The 18,891-nt window shown below is 41.9% G+C and overlaps 1 protein-coding gene across 2 annotated transcripts in view; it reads left to right on the top strand.

The window, feature by feature from the left end:
* The window catches only part of ELP3 (elongator acetyltransferase complex subunit 3), a 145,760-nt gene that overhangs the window by 23,447 nt on the left and 103,422 nt on the right, over positions 1–18,891 (top strand). For both annotated transcript variants that reach the window (XM_072926249.1, XM_072926250.1), the window contains exons 5-7: positions 494–557; positions 1,833–1,901; positions 4,100–4,254. In XM_072926249.1, coding sequence (XP_072782350.1) covers positions 494–557; positions 1,833–1,901; positions 4,100–4,254 — 288 coding nt within the window. The remainder of the gene's footprint in view (positions 1–493; positions 558–1,832; positions 1,902–4,099; positions 4,255–18,891) is intronic.

The raw sequence follows: 18,891 nt of genomic DNA, 5'->3' as shown, positions 1-18,891 counted from the left end.
ATTAAAATGAAAATGAAATAAAATTAAAGATAAAAGTAATTAAAATTAAAATTAATTATAATTAATTAAAATGAAATTAATAGGAATTCAAATTAAAATGAATTCAAATTAAAATGAAAATGAATTAAAATTTAAAAATCAATTAAAATGAAAATGAAATAAAATTTAAAATGAATTCAAATTAAAATGAATGAAAATGAATGAAAATGAATGAAAATGAAAATGAAAATGAATTAAAATTAAAATGAATGAAAATGAAAATTAATTTAAATTAACGTTAAAATGAATTAAAATTCAATTAAAATGAATTAAAATTCAATTAAAATTAATTAAAATTAATTTAAATTGAAATTAATTAAAATTAAAACGAATTAAAATTAAAATTAATTTACATCAGAATTAATTAAAATTAGAGTGAATGGGAATTAAAATTAAAATGAATTAAAATTAAAATTAAAATGAATTTAATTCCAATTTTCTGCATTTCCCGCAGGTACTGCCCGGGGGGGCCGGACTCTGATTTTGAATATTCCACCCAGTCCTACACAGGATATGAGGTACAAATTTTGGATTTTTCCTGGTTTTTTTAATTATTCCAACTTTTCCTTAAACCTGACTTCGGGTTTTTTTCGTTAAAAAAATCCTAATTTTTAAAAATCATATTAATTCCCTTTCAAAAACATCTGAAATTAAATAAATTCCCTTTTATCTGCAGTGATAAATTGAATTTTTTTTCTATTTCCTCCCTGTTTCTGGAGGAAATTTAACAGGAATTTGTGATTTGTTTTTACAAAAAAAATTCAAATTTTAAGGATGTGAAATAGGAAAATGAGGTAAAAATCAACCGGATAAATTTGGTGAAAATTCCTTTTAAATTGGATTTTTTCCTGTTCTACCTTAAATCATTTAAATATTGAAAGAAAATAGGAAAAAAAATGAAAAATCCCAAATAAATCCAAGGTACAAAAAATGCTTAAAAATCCCCTTAAAATATAATTAATGGGCTTCCGTTGATGGAAAAAATGAGATTTTTAGGGATTTAAATGGAGGGAATAAATTGAATTTTGAGAATATTTGAAGCCAGACTGAGTCTTAGTAATTTGTAAAAATATTTTGTATTTTTAGTAAATTTTTTGTGACTCGCTGCTGATGTTTTTTTTAATGAGAAAACACTAAAAATTGAATTATTTGGGTGTTTTTAGGTCCTGTTGCCATCTCAGGGTAAATTTCAATAATAATTTTTAAATTATAATAAATAAATAATAAGTTTTTAATTGAAATTTATTTTTTAAAAATTTTTAAAAGAATAAGAGGAGCTATATTCCTATTTGCAATTTTAATTTTAAAGCACAATTTTTAAACTTTTTAAAAATTAAAAAAAATTTATTTTGTGGATTTGAAATTCTCAGCGTGTTAAAATTTGGATTTTCTTATTTTAAGTGGGAAAAATGTTAATAAATTGAATTTTTGGTTTATTTTTCTTTTACAATTTTTATATTTTGTGGGTTTGGGTCCAGTGGGATTTGAAATTCTCAACATGTTAAAATTCGGATTTTATTATTTTTAAGTGGGAAAAATGTAAATAAATTGAATTTTTGGTTTATTTTTCTTTTACAATTTTTTTTGTGGGTTTGGGTCCATCAGTTAAAAGTTGGATTTTGTTATTTTGAAGTGGGAAAAAATGTTAATAAATTAAATTTTTGGATTTTTTTTTTTTTATTTTGGGGGTTTGGGTCCATCAGGATTTGAAATTCTCAGCGTGTTAAAAATTGGATTTTGTTATTTTTAAGTGGGGAAAATGTTAATAAATTGAATTTTTGGGTGTTTTTTAGCCAACATCCATGAGGGCCATCCGAGCTCGCTACGATCCCTACCTCCAGACCAGGCACAGAGTGGAGCAGGTACTCCCCAAAAAACCCCAAAAACACCCCCCAAAAAAAAACCCAAAAAACAACCCAAAAACCTCAAAAAAAAAACCCAAAAAAAAAAAACCAAAAAAAAAACAAACAACCAAAAAAAACCCAAAAAACCCCAAAAAAACCCTCAAAAAAACCCTGAAAAAAACCCAAAAAACCAACAAAAAACCCCCCAAAACAACCCCAAAAAACCCCAAAAATTACCAGAAAACCCAAAAAAACCCAAAAAAGCAACTAAAAAAACCCCATAAAACCCTAAAAAAACCCCAAAAACAAAAAAACTCAAAAAAACCTGAAAACAAAAACCCCCAAAAACCCCCAAAAAACAAAAAAAATAAACCCCAAAGAATCCCAAAAAAACCTCCAAAAAACCCCCAAGAAACCAAAAAAAAACCCCAAAAAACCAAAAAAAATCCCCAAAGAACCCCAAAAAAACTCCCAAAGAACCCCCAAAGAACCCCCAAAAAACCAGCAGAAAAAATCCTAAAAACCCAAAAAAAACCCACCAAAAACCCCAAAAAACCCCGAAAAGCCCAAAAAATCCCAAAAAAACCTCAAAAAAACCCCAAGAAACTCTAAAAAAAAAACCCCAAAAAGCACCAAAAACCCCCCAAAAACCACCCCAAAAAAACCCCCCCAAAAAAAAAAAACCTAAAAAACCCGAAAAAACCCCAAAAAAACTCCCAAAAAAACCCAAAACCCCAAAAAAACCCCCAAAACTCCCCACTGAATCCCGCCCTGCAGCCGCTGTGCCCCAGCGTGGCCAGGGTGGGGTTGGTGCTGATGGGCGGCACCTTCACGGCGCTGCCGGAGGATTATCGGGAGTTCTTCATCCGCAGCTCCGGCCCCACACAGAAACCCCAAAAACACCCCAAAGACACAAACAAACCACAAAAAACTCCTCAAAAAACCCCCAAAAAACTCCCCAAAAAACCCCAAAAAACTCCCCAAAAAACCCCAAGAAACTCCCCCAAAAAACTCCAAAAAACAAAAATAAACCCAAAAAACCCCCCAAAAAACAAAACAAAAAAACCTTGAAAAAAAACCTGAAAAAAAACCCCCAAAAAACCCCCAAAAAACTCAAAAAACCTCCAAAGAACTCCCCCCAAAAACCCCCCAAAAAAACCCCAAAAAACCCCCCAAAGAACCCCCCAAAGAACCCCCAAAAAAACCAACAGAGCACTCCAAAAATGCCCCAAAAAACCAAAAAAAAACCCAAAAAACCCAAAAAACCAAAAAATAAAACTCGAAAAAAACCTGAAAAAAAACCCAAAAAACCAACAAAAAAAACCCCAAAACCCCAAAAAACAAACAAAAAACTGCCAAAAAACTCCCAAAAAACAAAAAAGAAAACCCAAAAAAACCCAAAAAAACAAAGAAAAAACTCGGAAAAAAACTGAAAAAAACCCAAAAAAATCCCCCAAAAAACCCCCCAAAAAAACCCCAAAAAAACCCCAAAAAAAACCCAATAAACCCCAAAACTCCCCAATTATTTCCCCAGCTGCAGCAGCTGGGCCCCAGCGTGGACAAGGTGGAATTCGTGCTGATGGGCGGCACCTTCATGGCGCTGCCGGAGGATTATCGGGAGTTCTTCATCCGCAGCCTGCACGACGCGCTCTCGGGTCACACCTCTGGCCCCACAAAGGAACCCCAAAAACACCCCAAAAAACCAAAAAAACCCCCAAAAAAACCCCAAAAAACACCCCAAAAAACACCCAAAAAAACCAACAAAAAAACCCCAAAAATAACCCATAAAAACCGAACAAACCCCAAAAAAACACTCCAAAAAACACCCCAAAAAACCCCAAAAGCATTTAAAAAACCCCCCAAAAAACCCCAAAAAACAAACACCAAAAAACCTCAAAAAAAACCCCCAAAATACCCAACTCCCCCCAAAAAAAACCCAAAAAAACCCAAAAAACAAAAAAAAAAACTTGCAAAAAACCACAAAAAAACAAAAAAAAACCCCAAAAAGCCAAAAAAAAGCTTCCAAAGAACCCCAAAAAAACCTCAAAAAACAAAAAAAAAACCCAAAAAAAACCCCCAAAAAACCCAAAAAACAACAAAAAAAATTCGAAAAAATCCTGAAAAAAACCCAAAAAAACCCCAAAAATAAAAAAAAAACGCAAAAACGCCCCAAAAAAGCCCCAAAAAACCCCAAAAATCCCCAATTATTTCCACAGCTGCAGCAGCTGGGCCACAGCGTGGACAAGGTGGAATTTGTGCTGATGGGCGGCACCTTCATGGCGCTGCCGGAGGATTATCGGGAGTTCTTCATCCGCAGCCTGCACGACGCGCTCTCGGGTCACACCTCCGCCACCGTGGCCGAGGCCATCAGGTGAGTCCCTTTTTCCCTTCTCAGCCCCTTTCCCACGGAAAATCCCATTCCCGGACAGCCAAAAGTCGGAGTTTTAAGTTTTGGTTCGGTTTTGGGGTGATGGGGGTTTCAGGTCGTTCGTTGGAAGAGCGGGAGAAGGTAAATTTTGGGTTTTTTCCTGATTTTTTTGGTGGTGCTGGTGGGTTTGTCGTGGGTGATTTGGAGTTGTCAGGATTTAGTCTTTATTTATTTATTCTATATTCATTTATTCTTAATTCATTTATTCTTGATTCATTTCTTCTTTATTCATTTGTTCTTGATTTATTTCTTCTTTATTCATTTGTTCTTGATTCATTTCTTGATTCATTTCTTCTTCATTTATTTGTTCTTAATTTCTTCTTCGTTTATTTCTTCTTCATTTATTTCTTCTCCATTTATTTCTTCCTCATTTATTTCTTCCTCATTTATTTCTTCTTCATTTACTCTTTAATTATTTCTTCTTTATTTATTTATTCTTTATTCATTTATTCTTATTATAGAACCATAATCTCCACTAAAAGTGATTTTAGAACCATAATCTCCAGCAGAAATTATGTTAGAACCATAATCTCCAACTGGAGTGATTTTAGAACCATAATCTGCAGTAAAAGTGATTTGAGAACCACAATCTCCAGTAAAAGTGATTTTATAACCATAATCTCCAGTAAAAGTGATTTTATAATCATAATCTCCAGTAAAAGTGATTTTAAAGCCATAATTGCAATAAAAGTGATTTTATAATCAAAATCTCCAAGTGGAGTGATTTTAGAGCCATAATCTCCAACAAAAGTGATTTTAGAATCATAATCTCCATCAGAACTGATTTCAAAACATTAATCTGCAGTAAAAGTGATTTCAGAACCATAATCTGCAGTAAAAGTGATTTTACAAACATAATCTCCAGAAAAAGTGATTTTAGGGCCATAATCTGCAGTAAAAGTGATTTTACAAACATAATCTCCAGAAAAAGTGATTTTAGGGCCATAATCTGCAGTAAAAGTGATTTTAGAACCATAATCTACAGCAGGAGTGATTTTATAATCTCCAGTAAAAGTGATTTTATAATCTTAATATCCAACAGGAGTGATTTCAGAACCATAATCTCCAGTAATAGTGATTTTAGAACCATAATCTGCAGTAAAAGTGATTTTAGAACCATAATCTCCATCAGAAATTATTTTAGAACCATAATCTCCAACAGGAGTGATTTTAGAACCATAATCTCCACTAAAAGTGGTTTTAAAAACATAATCTCCAGCAGGAGTGGTTTTAAAGCCATAATCTCCAGTAAAAGTGATTTTATAATCATGATATCCAACAGGAGTGATTTCAGAACCATAATCTCCAATAAAAGTGATTTTATAATCATAATCTCCAGTAAAAGTGATTTTATAATCATAATCTCCAACAAAAGTGATTTTAGAGCCATAATCTGCAGTAAAAGTGATTTTAGAACCATAATTTCCACTAAAAGTGATTTTAGAACCATAATCTCCAGTAATAGTGATTTTAGAGCCATAATCTGCAGTAAAAGTGATTTTAGAACCATAATTTCCAGCAAAAGTGATTTTAGAACCATAATCTGCATCAGAAATTATTTTAGAACCATAATCTGCAGTAAAAGTGATTTTAGAACCATAATTTCCAGCAGAAGTGATTTTAGAACCATAATCTGTTGTGTCACGGTTCCCTCTCACCGCTGGGCGGCGCGGGAAGAGGAGGGGGCGGCCGGTCATCAAAAAAGTAAAACTAATTACAATCACAATAAAACAAATTAATATACAAAGGGTATAAAATTGACATAAACAAATTCTGAATTTGGGGTAAAACACTCAGCAGGATTCACAGTTTGATCTGATTTTCGCCTTCACGAAATTCGTGTAGCAGAGTTGAAGCAGCGAGCGGCGACGTGGCGTGTCTGATTTTATTCTTTATTTCCGAAGCGGGCATAATACCGTGGGTATGAACTAAATAGGATGATAATTCTTTCTATAAAATATAACTCAACAAATAGATTATTAAATAAAAGGGAACATTGAGTAGGGTGAATTAAGGAATGGGATAGGGGAATCAGACAATCACTTGATTAGTGACTGTCATGATTTGTGGGAATCCAGAGCTTCCCTCTGGCTGCCCTGGAAGGTCTCAGGGGGTCAGAACCCCCCTGGACAGAGCCCCCAGAGACACTGGCTGTGATCTCTGTCCATGGAGAGGAGTTTTCAATCTTACAGGATGAATTACCAGCTCTGAGTGTTTGATATCAGTAATAATTAAGTGTGGCACGGGTGCAAAAGTCAAATTTTAGGATTCGAGATTAGGGGTGCAAAGGGGACAAGATGGAGGAAATTGGGTGTGTCTTGTCCTTTTTCTCCTTCTTCATGCCCTCCATGTTTCACTGTGGTGTTGGCATTTTTCTGCAGGTTCAGGCTGGGGACACACTGTCCAACGTAGGTGACAGATATTGGCACGTTATTGTAAATCCAGCACAGGTAGTTTGTGGTATTTAATGTTTGTAACATCCCACTGAGGGGTGTTACATTGGCACGTTATTGTAAATATAGCACAGGCAGTTTGTGGTATATAATATTTGTAACATTATATACCAGAAACTGGGGACTGGGTTTAGGCTGGGGACACACTGTTCAACGTAGGTGACAGATATTGGCATGTTATTGTAATATATTAAATATATTTAAATATATGTAAATATATCTATTTAAATACATATATATTAAATATATTGTAAATCCAGCACAGGTAGTTTGTGGTATTTAATGTTTGTAACATCCCACTGAGGGCAGAGCCCCACACGCTGCCCTGCAGGACAGAGCTGCGGCAGGGCAGCAGAACATGTTAGAGATAAACAGAATAAACAACCTTAAAAACCAACAGAAACAATTTATAACTTCTGCTTTGTCTGTGGGGCTGACAGACAGAGACTTTCTACAATCTTGGAATCACCAATACCCACAGATTCCAACAATGATTGATAAGGGGAATCGGTAAGGGGTGGACCAGGGCGCCGCCATCTTAGGGGGAAGACAAAATGGCGGGTTTGCGGTCCGGGGTCTCCACCCCACCTTCCCTCAAAGGAGACCCCCCGAGAAGGAGAGTGATCTCCCAAAAAGGAGGATCCTCTGATGGGAGATCCTCGACAGCGACCCGTCCCACCAGAGGAGAGCCAGAAGAAGGATTAGGGAACATCCAACCCCGCCTCCCAACAACCGGGACCAGCCTCGCGGCCATTTTGATTGTCAGGGCCCTTGAGGAGAGGGTGGGGTTGGCGGGAAACCGGGGGCGGAAAAGAAGGATCATGGCGGGAAAATGGGTTCCGTGGGTATAAACTAAATAGGATGATCTTTCTTTCTATAAAATATAACTCAAGAAATAGATTATTAAATAAAAGAGAACATTGGGTAGGGTGCGTTAAGGAATGGGATAGGGGAATCAGACAATCATTTGATTGGTGACTGTCATGATTGATAAGGGGAATCGGTAAGGGGTGGACCAGGGCGCCGCCATCTTAGGGGGAAGACAAAATGGCGGGTTTGCGGTTCCGGGGTTTCAGCCCCACCTTCCCTCAAAGGAGACCCCCGAGAAGGGGAGTGATCTTCTAAGGAGGATCCTCTGATGGGAGGTCCTCAACAGCGACCCGTCCCACCAGAGGAAGGGCCAGAAGAAGGATTAGGGAATATCCAACCCTGCCTCCCCCCAACCGGGACCAGCCACGCGGCCATTTTGATTGTCGGGGCCCTTGAGGAGAGGGTGGGGATGGCGGGAAACCGGGGGCGGAAGAGAAGGATCATGGCGGGAAAATGGGTTCCGTGGGTATAAACTAAATAGGATGATCTTTCTTTCTATAAAATATAAGTCAACAAACAGATTATTAAATAAAAGGGAACATTGGGTAGGGTGCGTTAAGGAATGGGATAGGGGAATCAGGCAATCGCTTGATTAGTGACTGTCATGATTGATAAGGGGAATTGGTAATGGGTGGACCAGGGCGCCGCCATCTTAGGGGGGAGACAAAATGGCGGGTTTTTGGTCTGGGGTCTCCACCCCACCTTCATTCAAAGGAGACCCCCAAGAAGGAGAGTGATCTTCTAAGAAGGATCCTCTGATGGGAGGTCCTCGACAGCGACCCGTCCCACCAGAGGAAGGGCCAGAAGAAGGATTAGGGAATATCCAACCCCGCCTCCCCCACAGGGACCAGCCTCGCGGCCATTTTGATTGTCGGGGCCCCTGAGGAGAGGGTGGGGTTGGCGGGAAACCGGGGGCGGAAGAGAAGGATCATGGCGGGAAAATGGGTTCCGTGGGTATAAACTAAATAGGATGATCTTTCTTTCTATAAAATATAAGTCAACAAATAGATTATTAAATAAAAGGGAACATTGGGTAGGGTGCGTTAAGGAATGGGATAGGGGAATCGGATAATCACTTGATTAGTGACTGTCATGATTGATAAGGGGAATCGGTAAAGGGTGGATCAGGGTGCCGCCATCTTAGGGGGAAGACTCTTTCTTTCTATAAAATATAACTCAACAAATAGATTATTAAATAAAAGGGAACATTGGGTAGGGTGTGTTAAGGAATGGGATAGGGGAATCAGACAATCGCTTGATTAGTGACTGTCATGATTGATAAGGGGAATCGGTAAGGGGTGGATCAGGGCGCCGCCATCTTAGGGGGAAGACAAAATGGTGGGTTTCTGGTTTGGGGTCTCCGCCCCACCTTCCCTCAAAGGAGACCCCCCGAGAAGGAGAGTGATCTCCCAAAAAGGAGGATCCTCTGATGGGAGGTCCTCGACAGCGACCCGTCCCACCAGAGGAAGGGCCAGAAGAAGGATTAGGGAATATCCAACCCCACCTCCCAACAACCGGGACCAGCCTCGCGGCCATTTTGATTGTCGGGGCCCTTGAGGAGAGGGTGGGGATGGCGGGAAACCAGGGACGGAAGAGAAGGATCATGGCGGGAAAATGGGTTCCGTGGGTATAAACTAAATAGGATGATCTTTCTTTCTATAAAATATAACTCAACAAATAGATTATTAAATAAAAGGGAACATTGGGTAGGGTGCGTTAAGGAATGGGATAGGGGAATCAGACAATCGCTTGATTAGTGACTGTCATGATTGATAAGGGGAATCGGTAAAGGGTGGACCAAGGTGCCGCCATCTTAGGGGGAAGACTCTTTCTTTCTATAAAATATAAGTCAACAAGCAGATTATTAAATAAAAGGGAACGTTGGGTAGGGTGCATTAAGGAATGGGATAGGGGAATCAGACAATCGCTTGATTAGTGACCGTCATGATTGATAAGGGGAATCGGTAAGGGGTGGACCAGGGCGCCGCCATCTTAGGGGGAAGACAAAATGGCGGGTTTGTGGTCCGGGTTTTCAGCCCCACCTTCCCTCAAAGGAGACCCCTGAGAAGGGGAGTGATCTTCTAAGGAGGATCCTCTGATGGGAGGTCCTCAACAGCGACCCGTCCCACCAGAGGAGGAGCCAGAAGAAGGATTAGGGAACATCCAACCCCGCCTCACAACAACCGGGACCAGCCACGCGGCCATTTTGATTGTCGGGGCCCTTGAGGAAGGGATGGGGTTGGCGGGAAACCGGGGGTGGAAAAGAAGGATCACGGTGGGAAAATGGGTTCTGTGGGTATAAACTAAATAGGATGATCTTTCTTTCTATAAAATATAAGTCAACAAATAGATTATTAAATAAAAGGGAACATTGGGTAGGGTGCGTTAAGGAATGGGATAGGGGAATCGGATAATCACTTGATTAGTGACTGTCATGATTGATAAGGGGAATCGATAAGGGGTGGACCAGGGTGCCGCCATCTTAGGGGGAAGACAAAATGGCGGGTTTGCGGTCCGGGGTTTCAGCCCCACCTTCCCTCAAAGGAGACCCCCAAGAAGGAGAGTGATCTCCTAAGAAGGAGGATCCTCTGATGGGAGATCCTCAACAGCGACCCGTCCCACCAGAGGAGGAGCCAGAAGAAGAATTAGGGAACATCCAACCCCGCCTCTCCCCAACCGGGACCAGCCACGCGGCCATTTTGGTTGTTGGGGCCCTTGAGGATGGGGTGGGGTTGGCGGGAAACCAGGGATGGAAAATGGGTTCCAAGTGGCGTGGCCAGCGCCATCTTGGACGGGAAGATAGGGAAAAGTTGAGGAAAATCCGAGGGGAAGAGGGTCTGGGGAGCTTCACAGAAGCAAAAAAGGGAATTTATAAGAGAGGAGCCTGATGCAGCTGGATGTGACACAATGCGTGGATGTAAAGGGGCTCTTGTTGAGATTTTATCAACCCTCCATAGTGGACATCCCACCTCTTCTGTTTCTGTCCCATTTGTGTCTTTTCTACCCACTCCGTCCAGCCCAGATTGGGGAGGAAAGGATAGAGAAAACAACTTTTCGAGGGGAAGAAAAAGCAATCCAATATGGGTTCCCATAAAAGACGGGGTGAGGATACCTGGAACCTCCCCCCAGAAATGAAAAACCCACATGCAAGAACACAGCTCCCGTCTGAGCACGGGCGAGGGTTAAAACACAAAAATAAAAATGGGGTGGTGGGATGGGTCCCACCCCGTTTTAGCCCCCGTTACCCTCTGGGTCTGGGTGGAGATGACTCGATTCTTCTCCTCAACTTGGTGGAAAAGTCGCGCCCAACTGGGGACGTTCCTTCTCTGTTTGGCTCTTCCAGAGGTTTGGGTGTTCCTGGGACTTGCAGATTCCCAAAACTCATCCCTGGAGCTTTGGGCTCGGCCACTATCGGCCTCTGGTGGTTTCGTTCCGGTGCCGAATTTATTTTTCGCTCGGTGTTCCGCGTGCCCCAAGACCCTTTGGGGCGGGCGGATGTTTTATACAAGAATTTATGAGGAGGGATATAGGAGCAATAATCAATAGCAGAATAACGAGAGGAGTTTGGGGCAGGATTAACATTTTAAATAAATAGGGATTGTTCTGGGAGAACAGGCAGGGGAAGGGAGGATTCACATTTTGGAGAAAAGGGGGTTAGGAGTGAGATAGGGCAGGGGGTTTGAGCAGACACTGAAAGAATAAAAAACACGTTCCGCAATAATCTACAGCAGAAATTATTTTAGAACCGTAATCTGCAGTAAAAGTGATTTTAGAACCATAATCCCCAGCAGGAGAGATTTCAGAATCATAATCTCCACTAAAAGTGATTTTAGAACCATAATCTCTAGCAGGAGAGATTTCATAATCATAATCTCCAGTAAAAGTGATTTTAGTACCATAATCTCCAGCAGGAGTGATTTGAGAACTATAATCTCCAACAAAAGTGGTTTTAGAACATAATCCACAACAGGAGAGATTTCATAATCATAATCTCCAGTAAAAGTGATTTTAGAACCATAATCTGCAGTAAAAGTGATTTTATAATCATAATCTCCAGCAGAAGTGGTTTTAGAGCCATAATCTGCAGTAAAAGTGATTTTAGAACCATAATCTCCAGCAGGAGTGATTTCATAATCATAATCTGCAGTAATAGTGATTTTAGAGCCATAATCTCCAGCAGGAGAGATTTCATAATCATAATCTCCAGTAAAAGTGATTTTAGAGCCATAATCTCCAACAGGAGTGATTTGAGAACCATAATCTGCAGTAAAAGTGATTTTAGTACCATAATCTCTAGTAAAAGTGATTTTAGAACCATAATCTGCAGTAAAAGTGATTTTAGAGCCATAATCCCCAACAGGAGAGATTTCAGAACCATAATCTGCAGTACAAGTGATTTTAGAACCATAATCTGCAGTAAAAGTGATTTTAGTACCGTAATCTCCACTAAAAGTGATTTTAGAACCATAATCTACAGTAAAGGTGATTTTAGAAACATAGACTCCAGTAAAAGTGATTTTCTAATCATAATCGCCAATAAAAGTGATTTTAGTACCGTAATCTCCAACTGGGGTGATTTTAGAACCATAGTCTACGGCAGAAAATATTTTAGAACCATAATCTCCAGTAAAAGTGATTTTAGAACCATAATATGCAGTAAAAGTGATTTTAGAATCATAATCTCCAGAAAAAGTGCTTTATAGAACCATGATCTGCAGTAAAAGTGATTTATAGAACCATAATTTCCACCAGAAGTGATTTTAGAACCATAATCTCCACTAAAAGTGATTTTAGAGCCATAATCTCCAGTAAAAGTGATTTATAGAACCACAATCTGCAGTAAAAGTGATTTTAGAGCCCAAATCTGCAGTAAAAGTGATTTTAGAACCATAATCTCCATCAAAAGTGATTTTAGATCCAATCCTTTGTATCTCCAAGCCGTGACTTAATTCCCTTTTTCCTCTGGAGGGCACCAAACCCTTTTGCTGCTTTTCTTTCCTTTTTTATTTTTTTTTTATTTTTTTCCCTCCCACCTCTGGTGTCGCTCAAAGACCAAACAAAAACCACCCGCTGCTCTTTCCCAGTGGGTTTTATCGAGCTAAAAAATTGCAAAACAAGTTTTTCAAGGAGCTTTTGAAGGACACATCTCCTGGGGAAGGGCTGCAGTTTATCCCTTCCAATTGCTGCTGTGATTCACAGGGTGGGAAATCCATATTTTTATTTTTATTTATTTATTTTTTTGCTGCTGCTGCAGGTGTTTTAGCTGATTTTATTGAGCTTAAAATAATTTTTCAAGCTGCCTGGGCAGATAATAAGGGAAGTATTTTCTGCCACAGCGATTTTAAAGGCAAAGTGACTCCGTGGAGTTGGAGCAGGGCGACAAAAATCCTGCCCTGGCAGCGGGTGGGTGCCTCAGCAGATAAATAAATATTTATATTTTTAACAGAAAGCTCAGGTTTAGTGCTTGGAAAATGGAGTTCTGTGGGAATTCTTGGAGTTGCATTTCCTGCACGCTGGAGAGGTGGAGATGAAGCAGAATTTTTGCTGTTTGTGCTCCTGGAGCTGGGCTGTTGTTGGTTGGGATGCTCGGGGACACTTGAGCCAAACACTCAAAATTGAATTTATTTCTTTTAGTGGCGAGGATTCGGCTCCTTCAGCACTTCCAGCAGAGGCGGGAGGAGTTCCGAGAGCGTTTTCCCTGCTCAGCAGTTCCCGGGATCTGAATGGGATCCTGGAGGATTTATTTATTGGGAAAATCATGATTTAAGTTTAGATTTCATACAGAGATTGCTTCAGGTGGGAAAGGACCTTCAGCCAGGTTCTTGCTGGTGCCACCAGCTCCCAAATCTCCTCCCTGGTGGCATCCTGGTCAATCCTTGGATCCTGGTGGCTCAGGAACCTGCCTGGATGGAAAACCAGGAGTGGTGAGGAGCAGAGAAGAGGCAGCAAGGAGAAAACCCCACTGAATGTCAGATGAGATTAAGGAGAGATGCTGGCAATGGAAATTTGTGGGATGGGCAAAAACTTCCTTGGAAAATCTCCAGATCCTGGGTTGTGGTGGGAGTTTCTCAGGACTAAGAAATTCTGAGAGTGTTTTCCCTGCTCAGCATCTGAATGGGATCCTGGAGGATTTATTTCTTGGGAAAATCGTGATTTAAGTTTAGATTTCCTACAGAGATTCCTTCACGTTGGAAAGGACCTTCAGCCAGGTTGTTGCTGGTGCCACCAGCTCCCAAATCTCCAGATCCAGGGGCTGTGGTGGGAATTTCTCAGGACTGAGGAATTCTGAGAGCGTTTTCCCTGCTCAGTGGTTCCCCGGGATCTGAATGGGATTCTGGAGGATTTATTTCTTGGGAAAATCGTGATTTAAATTTAGATTTCGTACAGAGATTCCTTCACGTGGGAAAGGACCTTCAGCCAGGTTGTTGCTGGTGCCACCAGCTCCCAAATCTCCTCCCTGGTCAATCCCTGGATCCTGGTGGCTCAGGAACCTGCCTGGATGGAAAACCAGGAGTGGGGAGCAGCAGAGAAGAGGCAGCAAGGAGAAAACCCCACTAAATGTCAGATGAGATTAAGGGGAGATGCTGGCAATGGAAATTTGTGGGATGGGCAAAAAATTCCTTGGAAGATCTCCAGATCCTGGGTTGTGGTGAGGATTTCTCAGGACTGAGGAATTCTGAGAGTGTTTTCCCTGCTCAGCATCTGAATGGGATCCTGGAGGATTTATTTCTTGGGAAAATCGTGATTTAAATTTAGATTTCCTACAGAGATTCCTTCAGGTGGGAAAGGATCTTCAGCCTGGAGAGAATCCCTGGATCCTGTTTGGGTTGGAAGGGACACCTTCCACTCTCCCAAAAACCCCAAATTTCCCCTTTTTTTCCCAATAAATTCTGGTTTTTTTGTCCCACATCCATGCTCTGACAACAAGCCGAGGGATCATTTAAATTTAGATTTTGTACAGAGATTCCTTCACGTTGGAAAGGACCTTCAACCTGGAGAGAATCCCAGAATCCTGTTTGGGTTGGAAGGGACACCTTCCACTCTCCCAAAAACCCCAAATTTCCCCTTTTTACCCAATAAATTCTGGTTTTTTTTGTCCCACACCCGTGCTCTGACAGCAACACGCCGACCCAAGCCGAGGGATCATTTAAATTTAGATTTCATACAGAGATTCCTTCACGTTGGAAAGGATCTTCAGCCTGGAGAGAATCCCAGAATCCTGTTTGGGTTGGAAGGGACACCTTCCACTCTCCCAAAAACCCCAAATTTCCCCTTTTTACCCAGTAAATTCTGGTTTTTTTTGTCCCACACCCGTGCTCTGACAACAAGCCGAGGGATCATTTAAATTTAGATTTCCTACAGAGATTCCTTCACGTTGGAAAGGATCTTCAGCCTGGAGAGAATCCCTGGATCCTGTTTGGGTTGGAAGGGACACCTTCCACTCTCCCAAAAACCCCAAATTTCCCTTTTTTACCCAGTAAATTCTGGGCTTTTTTGTCCCACACTCGTGCTCTGACAGCAACACACCGACCCAAGCCGAGGGATCATTTAAATTTAGATTTCATACAGAGATTCCTTCACGTTGGAAAGGATCTTCAGCCTGGAGAGAATCCCTGGATCCTCTTTGGGTTGGAAGGGACACCTTCCACTCTCCCAGAAACCCCAAATTTTCCCTTTTTACCCAGTAAATTCTGGTTTTTTTTGTCCCACACCCATGCTCTGACAACAAGCCGAGGGATCATTTAAATTTAGATTTTATACAGAGATTCCTTCACGTTGGAAAGGATCTTCAGCCTGGAGAGAATCCCTGGATCCGGTTTGGGTTGGAAGGGACACCTTCCACTCTCCCAGAAACCCCAAATTTCCCCCTTTTTACCCAGTAAATTCTGGTTTTTTTTGTCCCACACCCGTGCTCTGACAACAAGCCGAGGGATCATTTAAATTTAGATTTCCTACAGAGATTCCTTCACGTTGGAAAGGACCTTCAGCCTGGAGAAAATCCCAGAATCCTGGCGTGGTTTGGGTTGGAAGGGACACCTTCCACTCTCCCAAAAACCCCAAATTTCCCCCTTTTTACCAGTAAATTCTGTTTTTTTTTGTCCCACACCCGTGCTCTGACAGCAACACGCCGACCCAAGCCGAGGGATCATTTAAATTTAGATTTTATACAGAGATTCCTTCACCTTGGAAAGGACCTTCAGCCAGGAGAGAATCCCAGAATCCTGACATGGTTTGGGTTGGAAGGGACACCTTCCACTCTCCCAAAAACCCCAAATTTTCCCCTTTTTACCCAGTAAATTCTGTTTTTTTTGTCCCACACCCGTGCTCTGACAGCAACACACCGACCCAAGCCGAGGGATCATTTAAATTTAGATTTTATACAGAGATTCCTTCACGTTGGAAAGGACCTTCAGCCTGGAGAGAATCCCAGAATCCTGTTTGGGTTGGAAGGGACACCTTCCACTCTCCCAAAAACCCCAAATTTCCCCTTTTTACCAGTAAATTCTGGTTTTTTTGTCCCACACCCATGCTCTCACAGCAACACGCCGACCCAAGCCAAGGGATCATTTAAATTTAGATTTTGTGCAGAGATTCCTTCACGTTGGAAAGGACCTTCAACCTGGAGAGAATCCCGGAATCCTGGTGTGGCTTGGGTTGGAAGGGACATCTTCCACTCTCCCAAAAACCCCAAATTTTCCCCTTTTTACCCAGTAAATTCTGTTTTTTTTTGTCCCACACCCGTGCTCTGACAACAACACACCGACCCAAGCCGAGGGATCATTTAAATTTAGATTTTATACAGAGATTCCTTCACGTTGGAAAGGACCTTCAGCCTGGAGATAATCCCAGAATCCTGTTTGGGTTGGAAGGGACACCTTCCACTCTCCCAAAAACCCCAAATTTCCCCCTTTTTACCCAATAAATTCTGTTTTTTTTGTCCCACACCCATGCTCTGACAACAAGCCGAGGGATCATCAATCTGGCACCCTCCTGCCGACGTAATTTTCAATTTTCTCCTTGTGATGCTTCATCTCCATCAGCCCTCCGGGGCTCCCGGTGCCAACTAATCCCATAAAAATTATGTGATAAAAAGGAGGTTTGTCCTGTCCCTCACCGGGGACCAGCCCAGATAAAGAAATTATCCCTCAAACCAGCTCCGATTTCGCCTGAAATCCCCTAAAATTGTGGTTTTTTTTCAGATAAATGCGTGAACTCATCATCCAAAAGCGTGTTTTTACAAAGATTAACAGGGAAATTTCAGGTTTTTCACAGCGAAATTAATTCCCTGGGTTTCAATATTTCTGCAGCACCTCCTTTTTGGGGGAATAAACACTTTTTTACACCGTTCAGACAGAAATCTGTGCTTGAGAAATAGGCTGAGCGAGGAGTGGGTGAAGAATTGCAGAGCCAGAGGGGGAATTTTGTTTTTGTGTGCGAGAGCGCCGAGAAGTTTTCATTTTTCTCCCTGAGAGCATCACTCCCGAATTTCTGGGTGCCTGTCCAGATCTGCTGTGGGCTGGTTGATAAATTCCCCTTTTTTTTACAATTATTAAAGATTTCACAATAGAATCTCTTCAGATGGATTTTTTCTCCCCCTGGAGAAAAGATGAAAAACTCATTTTATTTTTTTGCTGCTCCCGTCAAGTGTGGAGTTGATTGCGGATGGTTTGAGGACAATCAGAGCAGGAGAAGGTGTAAAAAAATGTAAAAAAAATGTAAAAAAAATGCGGATTTAAATGAGAATTGCTGCTCCTCTCACCTGACCCGTGAGTCATGAGGGGTGCTGGGCTCAGTGAGCTGCGCCGTGAGTCACCGGCAGCAGCAGCCGGAGCTGATTCCTAATGAGGGAACGGCCCTGGGGGGAGAGATTTGGGGAGAAATCGGGGAAATTTGGGGTCTGCAACCCTGACGGATTTGGGGGAAATTTGGGGTCTGCATCCCTGAGAGATTTGGGGAGAAATCGGGGAAATTTGGGGTCTGCATCCCTGCCAGATTTGGGGGAAATCGGGGAAATTTGGGATCTGCATCGCTGCCAGATTTGGGGGAAATTGGGGGTCTGCATCCCTGCCAGATTTGGGGGAAATTGGGGAAATTGGGGATCTGCATCCCTGCCAGATTTGGGGGAAATTGGGGGTCTGCATCCCTGCCAGATTTGGGGAGAAATCGGGGAAATTTGGGATCTGCATCCCTGCCAGATTTGGGGAGAAATCGGGGAAATTTGGGGATCAGCCTCCCTGAGAGATTTGGGGAGAAATTGGGGAAATTTGGGATCTGCATCCCTGCTGGATTTGGGGAGAAATCGGGGAAATTTGGGATCTGCATCCCTGCCAGATTTGGGGAGAAATCGGGGAAATTTGGGATCTGCATCCCTGCCAGATTTGGGGAGAAATCGGGGAAATTTGGGGATCAGCCTCCCTGAGAGATTTGGGGAGAAATTGGGGAAATTTGGGATCTGCATCCCTGCTGGATTTGGGGAGAAATCGGGGAAATTTGGGATCTGCATCCCTGCCAGATTTGGGGAGAAATCGGGGAAATTTGGGATCTGCATCCCTGCCAGATTTGGGGAGAAATCTGGGAAATTTGGGGTCTGCATCCCTGCCAGATTTGGGGGAAATTGGGGGTCTGCATCCCTGCCAGATTTGGGGAGAAATCGGGGAAATTTGGGGTCTGCATCCCTGCCAGATTTGGGGGAAATTGGGGAAATTTGGGGTCTGCAACCCCGCCAGATTTGGGGGAAATTGGGGGTCTGCATCCCTGAGAGATTTGGGGAGAAATCGGGGAAATTTGGGATCTGCATCCCTGCCAGATTTGGGGAGAAATCGGGGAAATTGGGGATCTGCATCCCTGCCAGATTTGGGGAGAAATCGGGGAAATTTGGGGTCTGCATCCCTGACAGATTTGGGGAGAAATCGGGGAAATTTGGGGTCTGCATCCCTGAGAGATTTGGGGAGAAATGGGGGAAATTGGGGGTCTGCATGCCTGAGAGATTTGGGGAGAAATCAGGCATCTGCAACCCTGCCAGATTTGGGGGGAAATTGGGGAAATTTGGGGTCTGCATCCCTGCCAGATTTGGGGAGAAATTGGGGAAATTTGGGATCTGCATCCCTGAGAGATTTGGGGAGAAATTGGGGAAATTTGGGGTCTGCATCGCTGCCAGATTTGGGGGGAAATCAGAGAAATTTGGGGTCTGTATCGCTGCTGGATTTGGGGAGAAATCGGGGAAATTTGGGATCTGCATCGCTGCCAGATTTGGGGA

Source organism: Taeniopygia guttata, chromosome 3 (assembly GCF_048771995.1).
Source record: "Taeniopygia guttata chromosome 3, bTaeGut7.mat, whole genome shotgun sequence".
Taxonomy (NCBI): Eukaryota; Metazoa; Chordata; class Aves; order Passeriformes; family Estrildidae; genus Taeniopygia; species Taeniopygia guttata.
The sequence above is the reverse complement of the archived record's forward strand: the minus strand, read 5'-3'. Positions and strand labels throughout refer to the sequence as shown.